Source organism: Mirounga angustirostris, unplaced genomic scaffold, assembly GCF_029215605.1.
Source record: "Mirounga angustirostris isolate CCGP_5_RB_7025 unplaced genomic scaffold, mMirAng1.0.hap1 SCAF_3, whole genome shotgun sequence".
In the NCBI taxonomy this organism is placed as follows: domain Eukaryota; kingdom Metazoa; phylum Chordata; class Mammalia; order Carnivora; family Phocidae; genus Mirounga; species Mirounga angustirostris.
Genome location: NW_026991711.1, coordinates 127049397 through 127071746, shown reverse-complemented (window position 1 = coordinate 127071746; position 22350 = coordinate 127049397). Strand labels below are relative to the sequence as shown.

The window sequence follows — 22350 nt, the reverse complement described above, 5'->3', positions numbered from 1 at the left end:
TTCCAAAATTTCCCATTTTTATTTGCACCAAACGGGAAACACACATGGGTTTCTATTCCTTAGTCCCAGGCCATCCCCTTTTGCCTCAGTCTACCCCTGTTCCATGGCTGCCCTTTCTATTCTCCTGCCTCTATTCACTTCTTTTCTTCCAAAGCATCACTCCACTTCCCCTGTGAAGATGCAACCAGGCCAAGAACAGAAACTAACCTCCACACCTTCCCCTCATTTTTGCCAACCCCAAAGACAAATGCACAGATCTTGTTTCAAGAGATTTCATGAGATAAACACAAACACACAAAAAATTGGAATTGGAAAGTGATAAACGTTCCAGAATTTCAAAAGTAAATTCTACATGGCCTTGCCTCACAATTTACAATCTCTGAATTCCTGGACCTGAGTTTGTGAAATTTGTGTGTGAAGGGACGGGTAGGCATGAACTGCGCTCCCCTTGACTTCTATTGAGTGTAGAGCATCCCACATGAGGATAAGCAAATGTTCCATAGATATTAGCTATTAGTTTTCTACAATTTAACATAAGTAGCTGCTGAAATAATGACAGCTAGAATTTTACTGTGGTCTTCATCCTACTATACATATAACACAAAGATGGCAAGTAGGTCCTACTGTGTGATGTATTCCAATTTCAACAATGTTCTCAATTCTGAGAGTAGAGAGTCTTTACCCCTGGGTATCAGTCCTGTTCCTAACCCCCACCAACTTGGCTCAAAAACAAATATTTTTCAGAAACTTTTGCGTGCAAGGCACTCATACAGGACACTGGCAGCTCTGATGGAAAAGCAAGAGAGAAAAAAGTGAGAAGATAAAGGAAGCTGGAGATGGGCATAGAGGATAAAGTTGAAGGAAAAAAAAAAGAAGAAGAGGGGGGAAATGCAGTGGAGAGAAATTGGAAGTTCTCCTGGGCAGTGTCTCTAGACCTCCCAATGAAAGGAGAACCACTGTAAGTCCAGCCTCAGATCTCCCTGAAATCCTTTGTCTACCTTTAAATGTTTTGCCTTTTCTGTTGTTTTGGGTTTTATACAAATTTGTATAGTTGCTAGTTTTTAAAAATTGGCAGATTTCACATAAAAATCTTAGATTCTTGACTCCTCTTTAAATATTAGATCTGGGGCGCCTGGGTGGCTCAGTTGGTTAAGCAAATGCCTTCGGCTCAGGTCATGATCCTGGAGTCCCGGGATCGAGTCCCGCATCGGGCTCCCTGCTTGGCGGGGAGTCTGCTTCTCCCTCTGACCCTCCCCCCTCTCATGTGCTCTCTCTCATTCTCTCTCTCTCAAATAAATAAATAAAATCTTTAAATAAATAAATAGGGCTCCTGGGTAGCTCAGACGGTTAAGCGTCTGCCTTCGGCTCAGGTCATGATCGCAGGGTCCTGGGATGGAGTCCCGCATCAGGCTCCTTGCTCCTTGGGAGCCTGCTTCTCCCTCTGCTTCTCTCTCTCTCTCTCTCTGTCTCTCATGAATAAATAAATAAAATCTTTAAAAAATAATAATAAATAAATAAATAAATAAATAAATAAATAAATAAATAAATAAATAAATATTAGATCTGGCAGCATTGGGCCCAGGGTAATAGTTAGTTGAGAAGTACGTGCTATCTTTAGATGGGCAGTGCATTCTCCAGCGTGCCACAGACCCTACAACTTCGTGTTTTATTGTGCTCAAGCTACCACATTCATTTACAATATCTACCTGATTTCTAGAAAAAGTTGGATTTTTTTAAAGATTTTATTTATTTATTTGAGGTACAGATAGAGAGGGAGCACAAGCAGGAGGGAGGGGCAGAGGGAGAGGGAGAAGCAGGCTCCCCACTGAGCCAGGAGGCCGACGTGGGGCTCGATCCCAGGACCCTGGGATCATGACCTGAGCTGAACGCAGATGCTTAACCGACTGAGCCACGCAGGTGCCCTGAAACAGTTTGATTTTTAACCCTTGGACTGGAAGAGGTATATGGTTCCTCCTGGATTAAAAATAACAATCTACTGAATATGAAAAGCCTGAGATGAGCAGCCCACAGTTATCCAATATCCACAATGTCCAGTCCACTGTAGCTCCTAGACATGTTGATTATTTGTCCAACAATTATTTGTTAAGCACCTTCCAAAAAATTGCCACTGGTCTAGGGCATGAATGACAAGGTCTCCACCCTTAGGAAAGAGCAGTCTGATAATAAGCAAGTAAACAAATATGTAAGATATCTCAAATTCCTTAAAGTGTTACATAGAACAAGTAGAGTGAGGGTTGTGTTAGACCTCTAAGGCTGCCAGAAGAGAACACCACAGACTGGGTGACTTCAACAGCTGACATTTATTTTCTCCCAGTTCTGGAGGCTAGAAGTCCAGGATCAGGTTGCAGACAGGTTTGGGTTTTTTGGAAGCTTCCCTCCTTTGCTTGTAGATGCCTGCCTTCTCTCTGTGTCCTCACATGGCCTTTGCTCTATGCACACATACTCCTGGTGCTTCTTCCTCTTCTTATAAGGACACCAGTTATACTGGATTAGGGCTCCACTATTATATTTTATATAATCTTAATTATGTGCCTCCTTAAAGGCACTGTCTCCAAACACAGTCACACTGATGGTTAGAGCTTCAGTCTTTGAATTTGGGGGACACAATTCAGTCTGTAATGAAGCTTGTCCATGAGGCTTCTCTGAGGTGATATTTGAGCTGAGACCTTAAGGACAGGGAGGACACAATCCTTAATGCAGGGATAAATTCTCAGTGCAGAGGAAAATGCAAGCACAAAGTCCCTGAGGCAGGAAAGTGAATTCAAGGAGCCAAAAAGAGAATGATAGCTGTGAGGTCGAGTCACATAAACAAGTGAACACAGGAAAATATGTATATACATGTGTATTTACAATTATACACACATATAAAAAATGTATAGTGATTGCTTACTTAGCTAGGTAATGCTCTATACAATCCTTTTCAGGAGCTATCTGAAACCATAGACAATTTAGATAGAACAGAAATCAATATTTTGCAAAAAGAAATATAATTTAGAGTGTCTGCATGTTAGGCAGAAATCTATTGTTGTTGTTATGATTATTATTACTACTATAACCTCAGTCATCACTTTTTTGTAAAATAAGATACATGCGAGACAAAATCGTCTTCAAAGGAGAAGTGAATATGTTTTTAAGGCTTGAAATTTTCCCAGTATCAACATTCAGAACTGTGAAACAGACTCCCTCAAACATCTTAAGGGTTTTAAGCTTATTTTTTCACTGTTCTTTTGGAGGAAATCTGGGGAAGTCTGAAGGGTTGAAGAAAAGGTTCAGAAAGTTCACGGACATAAAGGAGCTTTTGAGTTGAGTGTAAATAAATCAACTTTGCAGATTATATTTCCGTAATTTACACTTGGATTTTAAAATCACAGAAGATGAATCTTGGCAAACTTTCTCCAAGTTTTGCCAAATTCTAAATAATATAGAAAATAATCCCAGTCTTTGGATGAATCCCATAATGCAGAGGAGTTTACCTTTCTCTGATTTCCAAAGCGAATTGTGTTACAACTTACACAAGAACATCTAGCCATAGACACACCTTGAAAAAAAAAAAAAAGTTCTAAAGCTCAAATCGGGGATGTGTAATCTGGGATAAAAGTTTTTAAGAGCCAGAGACAGTCAAAATGAGATTTAAAATATATTGTAATAGTTAACACCGTAGGCACAAATTGAAATGATCTTTCCATAAGATAATCAAATACTAATCAGTCTTTTGTTTAAAATTTATTCCCTATTTATATGTAGAGGAAAAAACGTATTTTTCATTTCAGTATCCTTGCAAAATAATAAAAACTATGTAGTAAAAACAGAATAACTTACAGCTTTTATTAATCTTTATTTCTATTAGTCATAAGAAGAATATGATTGCTTAGTATCTAAATTAAATTTTTTCGTACAGATTATGATTTTATACTTGGTAGAAAAACTGATGTGATAGAACTCTTTAAAGGAACAGGATAGATATACAATGGAATATTACTCAGCCATCAAAAAGAATGAAATCTTGCCATTTGTAACAACATGGATGGAGCTAGAGGGTATTATGCTACAAAGATGTCACAAGAAAAAAAATTGCAGACCAATATATCTTATAAATATAGATGAAAAAATCCTCAACAAAATACTAGCAAACCAAATTCAGCAACATCTAAAGGATTGTATACCATTACTATGTGGAATTTATCCAAAGAATACAAGATTGGTTTAACATCCCAAAATCAATTACTATAATAAACTGCATTAATAGGAGAAAGGACAAAAACCACATGATTATCTCAATAGACACAAAAAAGGATTTAACGAAATCTAGCACCCTTTCATTATGAAAACACTCAGCAGACTAAAAATAGAAAGAAATTTCCTCTTTCTGATAAAGGACATCTACAAAAAAACTCACAGCTAACATCACAGTGATAAAAGATTCAGTGCTTTCCCCCTAATATTGAGAACAACACAGCATTTCTGCTCTCAGCCACTTCTGTTCAATATTTTTTGGTGGTTGTACCAGAGCAATTAGGTAAGGAGAAGAAATAAAAAGTATTCAGACTGGAAAGGAAGAAGTAAATCTATTTCTATTTGCAGATGACATAATCTGGTTTATAGAAAATCTCAAGGAATTCACCAAAAAACTATTCAAACTAATAACTTTAGAAAAGTTGCAAGACACAAGATCAATATATAAAAATCAACTGCATTTCTATACATTAGCGATAAACGATACAAAAAGATCTAAATAATGGAAAGACATCCTATGTAAACTTAATAATCAGAAAACCAAATATTTTTAAAATGGCAATACTTCCTGAATTTATCTACAGCTTAAGTATAATTCTTAAATGTAATTCTTATCCAAATCCCAATAACTTGCAGAAATTGACAAGCTGAACCTAAAATTCATACGGAAATGAAAAGGACCCAGAATAGCTATCTTGAAAAAGAACAAAGTTGGAGGAATCACACTTGCTTATTTCAAAACTTACTACAAAACTTACATAATCAAAATAGTGTGGTGCCTGCATAAGGATACACATATAGATCAATGGAATATAATTTAGAGTCCAAAACTAAGTCATATATACATACACACACACACACACACACATATATATATATTTCATTGATTTTTTGGTAAGGGTGCCATAACAATTTAATGGGGAAAGATTTTTCAACAAATGGTATTGAGACAACTGGATATCCAGATGCAAAAACAACAACAACAAAAAAACCAGGCTGGACTTCCTTCCTCACACAATACATAAAAAATTAACTCAAAATGGATCAGAGACTTAAATGTAAAAGCTAAATCTATAAAAGTCTTCTTTAAAGATTTTATTTATTTATTTGAGAGAGAGAGAGAGAAAGAGAGAGCATGAGTGGGGTGAGGGGCAAAGGGAGAAGCAGACTCCCTGCTGAGCAGGGAGCCCAATATGGGGCTTGATCCTGGAACTCTGGGATCATGACCTGAGCCAAAGGCAGATACTTAACCAACTGAACCGCCCCTAAATCTATAAAAGTCTTAAAACAAAACATAGGAATGAATCTTCATGTTCTTGGATTAGTCAGTGGTTTCTTAGATATGACCAAAAGCACAAGCAACAAAAGAAAAAGTATATATATTGAACTTCATTGAAATTTAATGCTTTGGGGTTACAAAGGATACCATCAAGAAAGTGCAAAGACTACCCACAAAATGGGAAAAAATGTTTGCAAATCATATACCTGATAAGAAACTTGCATCCAGAATGCATAAAGAACTCTTAAAAATCAATAATAAAAAGGCAAATAACCCAATTTAAAAATGGACAAAGGATAAACATCCCCCCCAAAAAAGGTATACAAATGACCAATAAGCACATGAAAAGATATTTAGCATCATTAGCCATTAGGAAAATGTAAATCAAAACCTGAATGAAATACCAGGAATGAAGTTGTAGGTGGAACAATTTGGCATCCATTATAGTCTATCTATTGAGAAATGGCTTGGCCTCGGGGGTGCAGTAGAAATGGAGAAAAGCAGACAGATAGATATTTTGGAGACTGAGTTATCAGGTTTGGGTGTTGGACAAAGGCAATAAGGAAAGGGGGGGGTCAAGGATATGTCCCAGGTATTTGAGTTGAGGAACCCTATGGATGATACTGCTATTAACTTAGAGAAGTCTGGAGGGACAGCATGGAATTCTTTTATTCTTAGCTTTCAACATTTTGATTTTAAAATGCCCGAGAGATGTGCAAGCAGAGATGTTAAGGAAGAGGTTTAATAGGCAGGTCTGGAATCCAGAGAAGAAACCCACTGGGGGTCAAGTGTGGCAGCGATAGTGGAGGTGAGTCAGCCCAAGGATATGGAATAGAAATCCTGGGAGAATGAAATGGCTGAGGAAAGTGGTTCTTCCTCAGACCCCAAGGAACACCAATAAGAGCCACACCAAAATCGGAAGTAGAGACTAGAGGAAGCTGAGCTGGCAAAGGAGACTGAGTGAGCCTTCAAAAATAGACAAGCCTGGTGATGGGTATTAAAGAGGGCACGTTCTGCATGGAGCACTGGTGTTATATGCAAACAATGAATCACGGAACACTACATCAAAAACTAATGATGTACTGTATGGTGATTAACATAACATAATAAAATTTAAAAAAAAATAGACAAGGTTTGCTTTCACCTTCAGGGTTACCCGAATGGCATCTACTGTTCCTGTTCTTATACATTATGTTGATCATATCTTCTGATCTTCAAAGCTTTAGAGATCATGAAAAAATGCCCTAATTAAAATAACATAGCATGACAATCATATAATACACAAATGGACTTAAAAAAACCCTGACAATTCCTTTGACTTACGTTGTACAGTGTTATTTGTAGAGAGAACCATGGAAAATTGCTTTCAGAAACTGGGAGCTACTACGTTCTTCAGTGACCTCTTTGCTTTGACGAAGCTCAAATTGCCTCATTTTCTCTCAACCTACATTTTGAGGTATAATTATTCTAACCTCTTGTGTGTTGCTTGGTTCTTGGCCTTATTTCTGTGTTTGTTTTGTTCTGTTGTTGTTGCTCTGATATGTGCTTTCACTTTAAATTACAGTATAATAATAAAATGCCAGCCTCTCAGATCAGATGGAGTTGATTTAAACTCCATCTCTGTTATGTATTAGGCAAGCTACTTTACTTCTCTGATTTCCACTTCCTAATCGGTAAAATGGTGTTAATAATAGGACTTATGTCCAAGAGTTGCTGTGAGTATTTAACGGGACCAACGCGTGTAGCATGCTTGTTACTTATAAGAACTTAGTAAATTATTACTGGTCTAAAGTTGCCTCAGATCTATTTTTTTTTCAGAGTTGTCAGCCTTTGCTGAAATGTAATATTAGTTTGTAAATAGTGTATCTCACACGCTAGTATTTTCTACACTCGCCCTCGCGGTGCTCATTCCACGTGAAGTGAGGTCTGGAGGTGACACCTCCTCCCAGACAGTCTGCAGAGTCCACAGAAACACGGGTGTGTGTGCCTGGGAGCTCTGGTCACTTTCCTTGAGGTGGCTCACAAGCAACACTTCCAAAGAACAAAATGAGCTGCCACCTATTTGTGTGCACACCTAATAAACCATATTTTCTCATTTAGTTTATCATGAATATTAGAGCTAACATCAGATGTCTCCACTCTGACACTTATTCTTAATTTTTCAGGACTGGAAAATTAAATGGCAGAAATAGAAACAGAATCCTAATAATGAATACACAAAGTTTTAAGAAAGAATTATGAAAATAGTGAATCACTACTTATGAATCATTTTTGTGAATTGTAATTTCTTGGATTTGTAATTGAAATAATTTTCAGCTTTGCTTTAGTACGTTGAAAATGCAAATAATTAAAGTACAGTTAATTAGAGTGTTTAAGCAATGTATGAGTAACTTGTACCAAAGATAGGCCAAACTGAATTTAAGGGCACTGTCAGGAATTCAGTGTTAATCAAGTGAGTGTCAGTTACGTATAGAAGAGATATGCTTTCAGAATTCATTTGTGCTTCTGCTCAATTATTTAAAGTTTTAAAATTATGGATGTCAAAACTAAACTTCCAAAATAATCAGAAGATTATATTTCAAAATTAAAACATTATTTGGAAAAAAGCATGAAAATCTATTTATTCATTCCATAACTATTAGTGGAATATTTTTCAAGTGACTGGAACTTGTTTAGTGTGATTGATGTCATGGAGTGGCACTTTATACTGATTTAGACACATACACACACACTCAAACCATTAGAAAACAATGACCTCCATGCTTTCCCTGCAATCTTCCTTTAATCTAATCTGGGGCAGAATCAGTCTCCTTACCTTTCCTTTATTCTTCAAGGATCAGCAGAGGGAACATACCTAAAGAAGAGTCCATTTGGACATAGCCTCAAAACAATGAGCAAGAAGCCTGAATAGGGGCTATAAATGTTAAAGAAGACCATTAACATTCCTTGAAAGCCAGGATCGACACTTGGTTGTAGGGTATCTATGGATTGGTATGCAGGCCAGCCCCACCCACATACCAGGAGTTTATAGGCAAGGAGCGATTTCACTGATAGGCACAGGAGTTCACTGAAACAAGGAGATGGAATGAAATCACTAAATTGCAGAATCATCCACTGGAGGGCTTGGTAAAAATAAAAGCTACCAGGGCCTCAAGGCCTAGAGATTCCAAACCAATAGGTTTGGGATAAAGACTAGGAATCTGTTTTTCAAAAACACTCCAAGTGACTCCAAGGACTAAATTTTTTATACATTCTGTAAATGAAGACATGTCCAGGTAGAAGAGTGTATATTTGAAATTCACAACATGGACAGGAAGGTAAAGAGTAAGGGCAGGCATATTTTTGTGGGAGAATTAATGAAAGTAAGTTAACATAAAATCTGTTCAGTTGATTTATTTCTTCATTCAGCAAGTATTTATCATGGTCCCACTCTATGCCAAGTACTGTCCTGGCTACTGGGCATATAATAGTGAGAAAACCAAATACAGACTACTGTCATCAGTAAAGACCTATGCCTTATACAACTTGCATAAATATAGAGATGAAAACGGTTCATGTACAATAAATTCAGGTAAGTACTGAGATAGCAATAAGCCAATGACATTTTCATAGAGCCCAATGGAAGGTCATTTCTGCTGGTAGCTGATATAGGGATTAACACTGATAGTGTAGTGAAACATAATTATTTTTATGGTCTTTCTAGATGTCAAAGAACCAAAGCCTGGATTGGAATTTCTGAGTAAACTTCATGTTTCATAACTCATAATATGTGACCTAATGTAGCTTCTCAGAACAGATGCATTACTCCATTGCATTGATGAACATTTGGTCATTTTCAGGAGAAAGAAAAGAATGCCTAATTTAAATTTTTCCAATTTGATTTGGTATTACTCCGATCCCAGCCTGGCTCTGGTATAATCACACCTTCTGAGCCTTGGCTATACCACATGTGAGGTTAAGAGCAATTGCCCACCCTAAATCTATGCCATGAACCTTACTTATTTCCACATCAATATAGCTGGCTACTCTGGATATGTTTTCTGTACATCCACTCATCTCTTCTTGGGTGCTGGTGGGGCTTATTATCATTACAGTAATTAGTAGTATAATAAATACATGTTTAAAATTGCTTTTCAGATATTTTGAGTCATAATAGGACATATGCTAAGTTCTATACATAGATTATTGGCATTTATTAGCTACTATGCACCCATTTAAAATAAATGACTAACTAGGAAGTAATAGTAAATACACTTTAATGTAACTTTCCTGGATAATCTGAATTAAAAGTTCTAACAGAGTAAATAACAAATCCCTAAAATCTTTTTGAGAAATCTGACAAGAATCAGCATGATTTTTAATGATATGAGAAGGAAAATGAGTAGGTATTCTAAAAATAATTTGAAACTCTTGTTGTTTTATAAATTTCATTTATCTATATATGTGATATTAGTACTAAGTCTATTTATGATCATAATTGTGATATTTCGGTTATGGAGCTCTAAGATGACCAAAATGTTCAAGCACAACTGATGAATTTCATGATAGTAAAATGAAAGTGAACATTAATTATATATACTAATAGTCTAATCTGAAACAGCATTTCCCTTACTGTGATTTTATTTTCTTGTTTTTAAAAAAGATTTTATTTATTTATTTGACAGAGAGAGCACCCACACGCAGGGGGAGCGGCAGGCAGAGGGAGAGGTAGAAGCAGACTCCTCGCTGAGCAGGGAGCCAGATGTGGGGCTCCATCCATCCCAGGACCCTGGGATCATGACCTGAGCCGAACGCAGACGCTTAACCAACTGAGCCACCCAAGCGCCCCTCCTTACTGTGATTTGAGTAGATATTTAAAAACAAAAACAGTTCCAGTGGTCAAATTAGTTTGGGAAACATTGATCAAGAATATTTATTTGGTAGGGGGTTGGGCAAAATGGGTGAAAGAGAGTAGGAGATACAAGCTTCCAGTTATAGAATGAATAAGTCACAGGAGTAAAAGGCACAGCATAAGGAACGTAGTGATACTGTAATAGCGATGTATGGGGACAGATGGTAACTACGCTTGTGGTGAACATAGCATAATGAATGTACACACTTGTTGAATCACTATGCTGTACACCTGAAACTAATGTAACATTGTATGTCAACTATATTCAGATTTTTTAAAAAGGAAAAAATATGGAAAGAATACTGATCAGTTATGATAATAGCAAAAGCTAACATTTATTCACTGATTACCATGTGCCAAGCATAGAGCTTAATGTTTCATTTCTATTAGCTCACTTAATTTAACCTTCTATAGAAATGAAGATTAACTGCTATGAATTTCTCAATTAAGCATAATTGCAAGTAAGGAAAATTATATGCAAGGATATTTAAAGAGGAAAATCTATTATGTAACTCATTAGCCATAATCAAAGCATAACTTATGCTAGACAAAAAAGTAAATAAATAAAAGCAAATAAATAAACCACCAAGGTTATATTTATTTATTGATTAATATAAAAAAAGTCTTCTAGGGCGCCTGGATGGCTCAGTCGTTGAGCGTCTGCCTTCGGCTCAGGTCATGATCCCAGGGTCCTGGGATCGAGTCCCACATCGGGCTCCCTGCTCCGCGGGAAGCCTGCTTCTCCCTCTCCCACTCCCCCTGCTTGTGTTCCTGCTCTCACTATGTCTCTCTCTGTCAAATAAATAAATAAAATCTTTAAAAATAAATAAATAAAATAAAATAAAATAAAGTCTTCTAAAAAGAAATTATCTAAGAAGGGTTTTTTTTGGTATTCACTAAATCGAAAATTTTTTTCATCTGTATGTTCAGGATTGTGTAGACATAAATGTATCTCAAAGGAAAGTAATTTCCACTGCAAATAGTGTTAGAATTTCCCCTTAACTATATTAGAAACAGATTGCAATTTACTTTTAGAAGAGTTAAGTAAAATTTAATTAAAATACTTCACAAGTATTCTAATGTTATTGTAGTAAAATGGTCTTTTATTCATTGAATAGCAATTATAAAATCAGTGGTATATATTTTACACAAGAACATTTAATTAAATAGAAGAACTTTTATTATGAATAATTGTATGGCATGTATAATCTTACTTAGAATTCAAAGAAAATGTAAGAAGATAAATATCTTAAAAAACAGAATAACTTAGTGTTATTATTTAGTCTATAGTTGCAAAAGGGTTCACCAGCCAACAGAATTCTTATAGCCACCAGAACAATATTTAGTAAATGAAGAAAATAATTCAGGGTCTTAATTAAGCATATGGAGCATATATACTTCAGTGTGAATCAGTTAAAATAGCTGAAGATGCTATTATTATCCAGTTGGTCAATTAACTCTTACCACACAGCTGTACATTTATGTAATTACAAACTCATAGAGCATGTTGAGTCTCGAATTTCAGAAGCCAGTGTGGTAGGACTGGAAGTATTATCACCATTCTCTAGTCCAGTCCTTTATATTAGTACAAGTGAGCAAGCTGTGATGACAAGGATCGACTTACTAAAGCCCTACAGGATATTAGTAGCAGAATGATCCTGTAAAAAAAAGGGCATAAATCTCACCCAACTACCCTCCATTCATCCACCCATCCATTCTTCATTTCATGTATTCATTCATTCAACAAGCAGTAATTAAATGCCTATTATGTTCTAGATACTAGGGATGTGATGGTGAGCAAAACTAGACACAGTCCCTGGCCTTACAGTGACTATTTTGAGAATACAATGGAAGATGGAGAAATATTAATAAAATAATCACTCAAATACATACAAGATTGCAAATCAAGGGGCGCCTGGGTGGCTCAGTTGGTTAGGCGACTGCCTTCGGCTCAGGTCATGATCCTGGAGTCCCAGGATCGAGTCCCGCATCGGGCTCCTTGCTCAGCAGGGGGTCTGCTTCTCCCTTGGGCCCTCCCCCCTCTCATGTGCTCTCTCTCTCTCATTCTCTCTCTCAAATAAATAAATAAAATCTTTTTAAAAAAAAGATTGCAAATCAAGGCAAATGCCTTTTTTAAAAAAAGAATGTGGTTTGTGGTAATGTATAATAAGGGAACCAGATCTAAACGAGGGGGTCAGAAGGGGTTTCCCAGAGGAGTGTCTTTTATATTAAGCATTAGAGCCTGAATAGAAGCAATGAGAGGAGAGAATATGGAAAAAGGAGAAGCCCTGGAGAAAGAAATGAGTATCTGAATAACAGAAAACCCTGTATGTTTGGAATCTAAAAAGTAATGAGAGAGAGGCAAGAAGAGCCAGGAGGGCCATCCCAGACCAGCTAGGGCCTACAGGTCAGACAAACATTTTTGGTCTTTGTCTCAAGAGTTATGGAAAACTATGAGAGAGTTTAGCAGGAGGATAAAGTTATAGCTCTCATCTTCAACAGTTTTATTTTTGCATGGGCAAATACCAGATTCACAAATGCTATTCAAGGTATAGGACATTTTTCTAAGTTTTGGTTCTGTAAGTGATGGCCTGGAGAAGAGGTAGGGTGGGAGGGATGGAGAATGGCAATATGGATATGAAGGAGGATTGGAAGTTGGTTGCCATACTATCCATCTGGCGTATCTGACTGTTTAGGAGCTCTATAATGAATGTGTTCTGAGAATAGAGTCATGTTTGAAAAACACAATTGTTTTGGAAGATTCAAATATAGGTGAAATTTGCTTGTGGTCTGTGAGCTACCTTAGGTGAGGCTTTATATGGCAAAACTCTACTTCTGGAATTTTTAAGATCATCCGCATAGATGATATAGCTTTTGTGGGGGAGGGGGGTTCTGGCCCACTCTCTCTTTATAAAAATCCCAGTCAGGATAAGAAATTATCTAGGTTCATTAATGTCTCCTCTCTTGAGATGTCTGAAGGTAAAGATTTGGGCTGATCGCTTCTGACCAAAGGGGATGCTAAAATATGTCGTTGATAAACCAGTAGTAACCCAAGCCAAGCATCTATGACAAAATGCAATGAACTGCTTAAAAGACTAGGTTTTTAGGTTAGTCTGCAATGCCAGCTTTGCAAGGTCTAGAGTTGTTGGATCATCATCTCATCTCTCTGACAACTCTGCATTGCCTGAACAGCATCCTGGCTGCTCCTGGACACCATCATACTTCTTCCAGGCAAGCAAACTGCCTCTCCAGGCCTTCATTAGCCTATCTATTAAAGAGATAACACAGATCTTAAGACAGAAGTTAAACAAGTGTTTAGCAATGGCAAGTCTTTTCTTTTCTTTGTTGTTTTGAGAAGAGAGAGAGAGAGCACACACATGCAAGGGGGAGGGGCAGAGAGAGAGGGACAGAGAGAATCTTACGCAGGCTTCACACTCAGCATAGAGTCCCACCTGGGGCTCGATCTCACAACCCTGAGAACATGACCTGAGCTGAAACCAAGGGTCGGTAGCTCAACCCACTGAGCCACCCAGGTGCCTGGACAGGTCTTTTTCATGACATGAGACAGAACAGATGAGAGACAGGCTCAGGATTTATTTAAGTTATTAATCATCTTTTTTGTAATAATGTTTTTCATTTCTCCCAAAGTTCATGACTCTGAAGGAAGTACAACAAGAGCACTCACACTGAAGGATATTTTAAATGGGACATTTACCTATAAAACATTTTTCCCGAACTGGATTTCAGGTAAGTGAACTATTTCTTTACCTTTTGGGGTTTTAAAAAAATATGTGTTGTTTTTATTTTTAGTGCCAACACATCTCTATGGTAACCGAAGCCATATCCATTGAAATGGAAAGAAAGAGCAATTATTTAGATAAGTCAAATGGCCACCAAAGCACCTTTGACAGAACCATTTGGACTGCATTTACCCAACAGTAATGATGCCATTTGGAGTTTCAGCAAGAAAGTAAAAGTTGAGAGTACATTGCTAGAATAATCTGAGTATGTTGTATGGTTCTTCAGAATGGGAGATATGCACCTAGTTAAGAGAGGTCATAAGAATTTTACCAAAAGAGAAATTCCATTGTCAATCTGGATAATCTGAGAAATGGACAAATCCCACCCTGATAAAACGTCTTTCCCGGGCCACAAAATTGATATTTTCATATAAGTTTCCAAAATAGGATGTTGTCAAATAAGTCTAATCAAACAAATAGTAAGGTCAACTAAGTTGTTTATGACATTATAGTTTATATCTAAGTACAACTAAACAAATCTGAATATTTTAATTTTTCTCTTTAAAAAATAAAATGCAGGGGCGCCTGGGTGGCTCAGTTGGTTAAGCGACTGCCTTCGGCTCAGGTCATGATCCTGGAGTCCCTGGATCGAGTCTCGCATCGGGCTCCCTGCTCGGCAGGGAGTCTGCTTCGTTCTCTGACCCTATCCCCTCTCATGTGTTCTCTCTCTCTCATTCTCTCTCTCTCAAATAAATAAAAATAAAATCTTTAAAAAATAAATAAATAAAAAATAAAATGCACATCAAATGGGTTTTAAACTAAATCAAACAAGCCTAAATGTAAAGTATTTTTTTTATTGCAAAACAAACATACCATTTTAAACTTGTTTATCTTCTTTGTAACACAGAGAAAATTTTATCCCCAAGCACCCTGAACTGGTCGTAATAGGGCAGCTACTAGTAAATATGGCATTTTTGTGGAGAGTGGAAAAGAGCATCCTTTCCTCCCTTCCATTGTCAAACTTATTATTTTAAATCTGTCAAAGCAATGTCCTGGACAGGGAAGAAAAACAAAGTAATTCTGTGAAATAAGAGAGGTTTCTCTTTCTTATAAATGTATTTTATATTAAGGGAGATCATTTCAAGTTTGTTTTCCTTCTTGTTTAAAGGACAAGAATATCTTCATCAGTCTACAGATAATGATATAGTATATTACAATATTGAAACAGGAGAATCATATACCATTTTGAGTAATGTCACCATGGTATGTATCCAGCAACATCTTCCTCCTCAAAACTTTGCCATCTCTTCACTGATCAAGGACCAGAGTCCAAACACTCAGCACTTGATCTGGACCTGATCTGCCTTCTTGGCTCCATCTCCCACTAAATTCTCAAATTCTCTCTTCTAGTCACATTAGACAACTGCCCTTGCCTCCTCTCAATCGCCTAGCATCTTTCTTTCTCTGTGGAAAAAGTGTAGCAAGAAACAAGAGTCAAGAACTCAGTCCTTACAAGAGGCAAACTGAGGCTCCGGGTTCTGTCAACTCCCTAGTTATGGAAAGTTACATAAGGTTCCTCACTACGCCAGCCACGGTGTGCCTCATTTTCTCTCTCTAAAGAGTAGGAAGAATAATCCCTCCCTGGGTTACTGTAAGAGGTAAGTGATGTAACATTTGAATGTGGTAGGATGGCACCTAACACGGAATACACGCTCAATAAACAAGAGCTATGAAATGTAGATGCATGCTGTTCTATCTCCCGGGCTCTCAGTCCTCCTGCTTTCTCCACCCTCAAAAGCCGGCTAATGTTTTAAATCAAGCTCAGATGATACTCTCCTCCTCTGTGCAATCAATGATCCTCTCATTTGGATTTAAACACTTCTTTTTTTAATGCTTTCCAATGCTGTATTTATATCTCTTTAATAGAACTTTCTAACTTGCAATACATTACTTATTTTCAAGTTTAACATGTTAAGCTTCTAGAAATCACAGAGTATGTCCTATTTCTCACATCTCCCTCCCATAGTGTTTAATAAATTTCTTTGTATACAGTAAGTACCATGTAAACATTTTTAAAAATTGCATCAAAAGCATATGTATGTAGGAGTATATCAGTTATATGATACCCTTTTAGAACTACACATTTACATGGCTCTGGGTATTCTTTTTTTTTTCTGTATTCTAATCAACTTCTTTATAATTTCAGAAAAGTGTGAATGCTTCAAATTATGGCTTATCACCTGATCGGCAATTTGCGTATCTAGAAAGTGATTATTCAAAGGTATGGACTATTTAATCTGGGTATATCTGTCTATATCTCTTACTAATCCACAGTTTGGCTTATAAAAGTAAGAGGAAGCAAGAGTACATCTTTATATCTAAATATTCAAGAAGTTAATGTGGGTTCTTGATGAGCCCCCAAAACATAACTGAAACATATACAAATAATTCAGAATTTGGTGTACTTGTCTGGTTATCACCCAGTAGTAGAAACTACTTTCCTCTGGGGGGGGGGGGGGCTGCATTTTGGGATGCTGATATTTATCAAAAATTGGAGAACTATACTTGTATATCTAAAGCTATTTGACTTCATAAACCATTAGTTAATTCTCACACATTTTAACTTTGTGAAAGTTTATTATTATTGAAAATGGGAAAATCAAGGTGTAGCTTATTTAACTCACTTGTTCAAGTAAGATAATATACAGGCAGTGGTAGACCAGGGTTTAAATCTATGTGTTCAAAAGCCTGGAGTGGGAGTACCCCACCAAACCATAACCACTTACCCTTACTTAATTTCCCATTCCTGATTGAAGTTGTAGAGGGAAGTTAATTATCTTATTTTTTCAACTTATACAACTTGAAGATAATTATTTTTTTGCAAGAAGGCAAAATAATTTATTATCAAATTAAACTTCTGGTAATTACTTTTAGATAGACAACGTTTTAACTGTCATTTTTCATATCCTATGTGAGATGTAAAACTCTCTTAATATACAGAATGAATAGTTAATCTTTCCTCTCGCCAGCTGTTCTGTCTGCTGATTATTTTCCAATGGACCAGGTCCTGGTCACTAGCAATCTTTAGGAAGACACGTTTCAACCAGTTGGAGTTTCTTTGCCAAGAGTTTGAAAGCTCTTTTAAGAAACAAATCCAAAATAATACTTGTATAATTCACTAACCACCGAACAAATATACTTAATGAGAAAAAGAGCAGTTGGTTTGTTTTTTTTTTTTTTCAGGAGGAATTATAAACTACATAGTTTCTATTTATTTTTCAATTTCTATTATTTTTTAAAAGTATCATATTTGAACAAGGCAAACATTTTGTAACAAAACTCTGTGTTGAATGAAATTCTTTACCTAATTTTAGAGGGTATCATTGTAATGAACACAGGTGTAGGGTAATCCTTACTGCCATGGAGATCATAGTGGTTTCACTTCAATCAAGGTAAAGCATAAAGGGAAAATTCTTAGGAGAGAGTGTGTCAAAGAAAAGCTTTTTATATTAAGAAATGTCTTCGGATATGCTTTTTATGGAGTGAGGGTTGAATCACTGCTGAGATTAGTTCTGGAACTTAGACAAACAGCACAAAAGTCCACAGTAAAACTCTTTAAATGAAGACTCTCTTGGAATTGAAACATATCCTTCCTAGTGCCTTGTGAAAATTGTCCTTTTATAATTCCGAATCTTGAGTTGAATGATTTGTGATTATACATTATTAACATAAGCTTTTTAAGAATTGTAATTTGTTTTCGTCTCTCTTCTTTCTGACAGCTTTGGAGATACTCTTACACAGCAACATATCGCATCTACAACCTCAATAATGGGTAAAATTTCATGATTTCATGTCTATTTATTCATACTACTTACATCTATTATAGTTTTTCAATCCAAATTCTGATTTGAAGTTAAGACTACATTATCTTGTTACTGATCTTAGTTTCTTACTTCTTTACAGTGTATGTGTACCCATAAAACTTAAGAAATTTAAGGAAATACTGTTATGGAATATTTACCTCTTTTTATTTGACTAGTATTTTGTGTTTTTATGCACAATGCAGTTTTATCTTCCCTACTTTAGAACACCAAATTATAAATACACCACTTATGGAAGTAAACATATACAGTAACAGTACAAACACAGGAATGGGAATGAGATGCTACTTTCAGGAGAGTAGCTACCTCATTGGAAGGAAGCAGAGGGAAGGAGATGCAATATTAGTTGTACCTGAACACATACTCCATTAATTATTTTAAAATTAATTGTTTTTAAAATTGCAAAATGTAAATATTTCTTAAATTTAGGTTGTAGATAAATTGTCTTCTATTATATTATTTTCTTTATTTATTTGTAATGTTTAACTATTCAAAATATTTGCAATAAAAAAAAAAAGAGTGAGTAAGTAGGCAAATGACCTAGTGAAAGAACTCCTGGCAAAAGGAATACCATGTAAAGGCCCAAAGGGAAGGGAGAGCATGGAGTGTTCCAGAAACTCAAAGTAGGTCAGTTGAGTTAAAATTGGAGAAGGGCATGCTGACTAGTGAGAGGTGGTGTAAGGTTGGGAAGGAGCTAGGGCCAGGAAGCAGGGGCCAAATAATAATGAGGAAGCCATTAAGAAGAGTTTAGATGTCATTCTGATGACAATAGGGAGTCACTGAAGGGTTTTAAATGGGAAATGACATAATCAGATTTATAGTTTAGAAAAATCACTCTGACTAAGTATGGACAATGAATTGGTTTAGTTACTCATCTTAATGTGATATCCTATTGCTGTTATGTAAAAGGGAAAAATAATTATATGGCTTGAAGAGGCACTGGAAAATTTTATGGTCTATTTCATCTTTTGTCCAACAAGAGCACAAAAATTCAAAAAAAATCTACTTGTTTTAAATGTTCAGAAAAGAATAACTCTGATCTTAAACTGTCAAATTAAAAAATAGGAACTGCTACATAAAGTAGAATCTGAACTCATCTAATGTACTCTGAGTTTTTCTCTTGTCTGTATCCATATCATCACCAAATTCAAAAAGTATTTATTGAACACCTACTATGTGAAAAGCATATATGGGAGAGATAGATACGCATGAACTCAAGGCACTAACCCTACTCTCAAGAAAACTTGAAACTAGTGAAGTAAAAACCTTACTCTTTCAGCGCAATTTCTTAGGCTTTAAACATTTCTTTGTTTTTCTTTTAATCATTTTGAAATTCTCCACATCCTATGTTGAGGTTCAACAAATTAAACAGCATTCCAAAAGAAGATGACAATACTAATATTTTAATAATGGCTTGTATAAGCTTTATGTACCAGAATCATTTTAAATATCTAGCTTTTGTGCAGTGAATTTAGTCATACCACTGCTTACTCACTTTCTTTCTTTCTTTCCCTTCTTTCTTTCTTCTACGCACAACTATCTAATTTTCCAGATTGTTTTTTTGTTGTTGTTGGTCAGGTAAATATAGCATAATTTAGGAAGTGAGTGATGACAAATATGCTGAGATTCAAGGCAAGACCACATACCACTAATTCCAAGTTTTCTATGTGCCTCTGGAGAGTCTATAAAAATCTACCACAGAGCAAGTGAAGATGCTTCTGGTTTCAAGCATGGGAAGGAGTAGTGAGGAGATGACAGCCTTTGTAAGCAGCCTCCTCCACTTTCTCTCATAGTGTTAGTTATTTAGAAAACAGAAAATGGCAGCTGCAGTGACTTGCCAGTCATGAAGAGACTGTGTGCTGAGATTTTCAGCTTGGCATCTATGCATGCCTGCATAGATGATTCCACAGCATATCGAAACCTAAGACAGTGTTACAGTGTCAAAGGTAGCATGAACCCTGGCTTGACAGAGAACTGTAACCAGGTGTAGAATGTCTTTGTTTCTGGATCATTCCTTTGCCTGTGCCCTTGTGTCCTTTAATATATTCTGGCCCTTCCTGGAGCCTACTGCTCATAAACTGTCCTCTGGCAGGCAAGATTCTCATTGCAGCACCCATAGTCTCTCTTTTCCAGGGGCATTACTCTTTCCCCAGTCAAAACTGACCTGCCCATGTTCCCTCACGGTTTGCTGGGCCTCAGGCTGCATGACTGAAGAAGTCAAGGCTTCACGGGTGTCCAAACTTTAAAAGAAAGAGAAAAGCAGAAATGTCAGGCATATGTTAGATCCAGGTTGAAGTTAGTTTTCGGAAGGGGAAGCCAAAGGGTCTTTCTTCAGGCTCCCCAATTTATACATTGGAGGCAGGTCTGGTTTTGTGTCTCTACAAAAGCATTCCTAACAAAACCATTGATGCAATCTTTAAGAAGATCATAGTCAAAACTTAAGCACGGCATCCTATGACTCTTTAGCACTTATAAAAATTTGAACACATTCTTGCTATAGAACCACAAAGGCTCCACAGTGCAAGTTAGTCAATTGAGTATTTGCAGGGTGACTCTAGGCATCAAAGTGAGATTTTGGCCCAATAAGATATTTGAAATTTCCCCATGGGTGGAGAACTTTGCAAGCTTAAGGCATACTGCCCAGTGTATGATCTGTTTTTCAGTTTAGCTTGAGATCAGATGTTCCTTTCCTTTTCTGATTTCAAGTCAGATCCCTGGGGAGATTGTCAAATGGCATCTTATTTTCAAAAATTTGAAATGCATATGCATTCACAGAGATGGGGGTTGTAAATGAGAATGTGGAAGAGTACATATTAAACTTCAGCACAATTATAGCATTTGAGAGCTGGAAGGCACTTCATCGACCATCTCAGCCTGATGTGTATAAATCTTATAGTCCTGAGGGTTAAGAGACTTGAGTTTAGTTAGGGGTCTGCCAAGAACCAGCAATGTGATTTTAAAAAGTCATATCTCTTTAACCTCATGTTCCTTTTTTATAAAACGAGGGAATTCCTTAGATAATTTCTAGAGATGGCCCCCCTTTCGCAGCCTAAAAATCTTTAATAAATCTTTAATTCACCTCACTATAAAGGTCAGAAAACTGAGACGCGGAGAAGTTAAGTGACTTAAGTAACTAGTAAAGAACCCTAACTACTACTCAATGTGTCTAGTGCCATTGTTACCACATTTTTTCTGTTAGGTTTGAAGAAGCAGAGGATGATTCTTCATTGTTGTTGTTTACTTTTTTCTGTTTACAAAGATGTTTTTTTCATTGAACAGCAAAGGTTCATTATTATTTTTTCTTTCTTTTTTTTTTCCTTCTAGAGAGTTTATAAGAAGAAATGAGCTTCCTCGTCCAATTCAGTATTTATGCTGGTCGCCTGTTGGGAGTAAATTAGTAAGTGTTTAAATTATAGAAGTGTTTAATCATTTAAATAAAAGAGGAGCCATTTGATTTTGGCCTTTGTTAAATTTCCCTGCCTGAAAGGAAAAAAAAAAAATTCATGACTATTTTAGTGGTTAAAAACGGGAAGAGTTTTGATAAATTGAAACTCATCTGAGAATTCCGCAAAATCTCAAGCTCATGGATAGACTTCTTTAAATATCGCAGTCAAAAACTTTATCCTCATACTCAGCCAGAATGCTTTGTGCCAGAAAGCTGAGGAAAAATATGGTTTTCACAAGTTTCCCAGACTAGCTTCAGACAACATGAAATTTTGTCCAAGCTCTTATTTAAGGACTCTAAATAAAGATTAGATCTGGCTAGCTATTAATATTCAAAGATTTATTTGACTTTCTGTTAATATACACAATTATTTATTTGGGTAATAAAACAACAAATACAATAGTAGACTTTATGTTTTATTTGATATAGACTTTAAAAATCGTAATTGATGTTAATGTGAGTTGGTTGGTTTTTTGACCTATTAAAACGATACTTTAGTTATGAGTCTTTTTTGCATCTGGATTACCACTCATTTTGCAGGTATTAAGTAAACAGTTAATACAAATTTACAGACTTCATTGTATTTCTTATGGAATTCTCCTTATTAACTAACTTACCACCACTTCTAGGCATATGTCTATCAAAACAATATCTATTTGAAACAAAGACCAGAAGACCCACCTTTTCAAATAACACATAATGGAAAAGAAAATAAAATATTCAATGGAATCCCAGACTGGGTGTATGAAGGTAAGCTGTATTCTTTTTCTACTGTTGCTGTTTTAGGCTTTTAATTGAAAATAATTGCATATATTTAGTAAAATGGAGATGAGTGGTATGTTACTGAGATGAATGGTGGC

General features: G+C 36.2%; 1 protein-coding gene across 15 annotated transcripts in view; it reads left to right on the top strand.

Annotated features, from left to right (window-relative positions):
* The window catches only part of FAP (fibroblast activation protein alpha), a 74891-nt gene that overhangs the window by 4694 nt on the left and 47847 nt on the right, over positions 1-22350 (top strand). For 12 of the 15 annotated variants that reach the window (XR_006789609.3, XR_010410167.1, XR_010410168.1 and 9 more), the window contains exons 4-9: positions 14073-14171; positions 15333-15427; positions 16371-16445; positions 17944-17996; positions 21370-21442; positions 22120-22240. Coding sequence is in view for 11 of the 15 variants with exons in the window: in XM_064586620.1 (XP_064442690.1) it covers positions 14073-14171; positions 15333-15427; positions 16371-16445; positions 17944-17996; positions 21370-21442; positions 22120-22240 (516 nt within the window). In the remaining 4 variants the exon portion in view is untranslated. Of the gene's footprint in view, positions 1-744; positions 959-6865; positions 6990-14072; positions 14172-15332; positions 15428-16370; positions 16446-17943; positions 17997-21369; positions 21443-22119; positions 22241-22350 lie in introns of all 15 variants that reach the window. The other 3 variants (XM_064586624.1, XM_064586626.1, XM_064586625.1) reach the window with 3 other exon arrangements.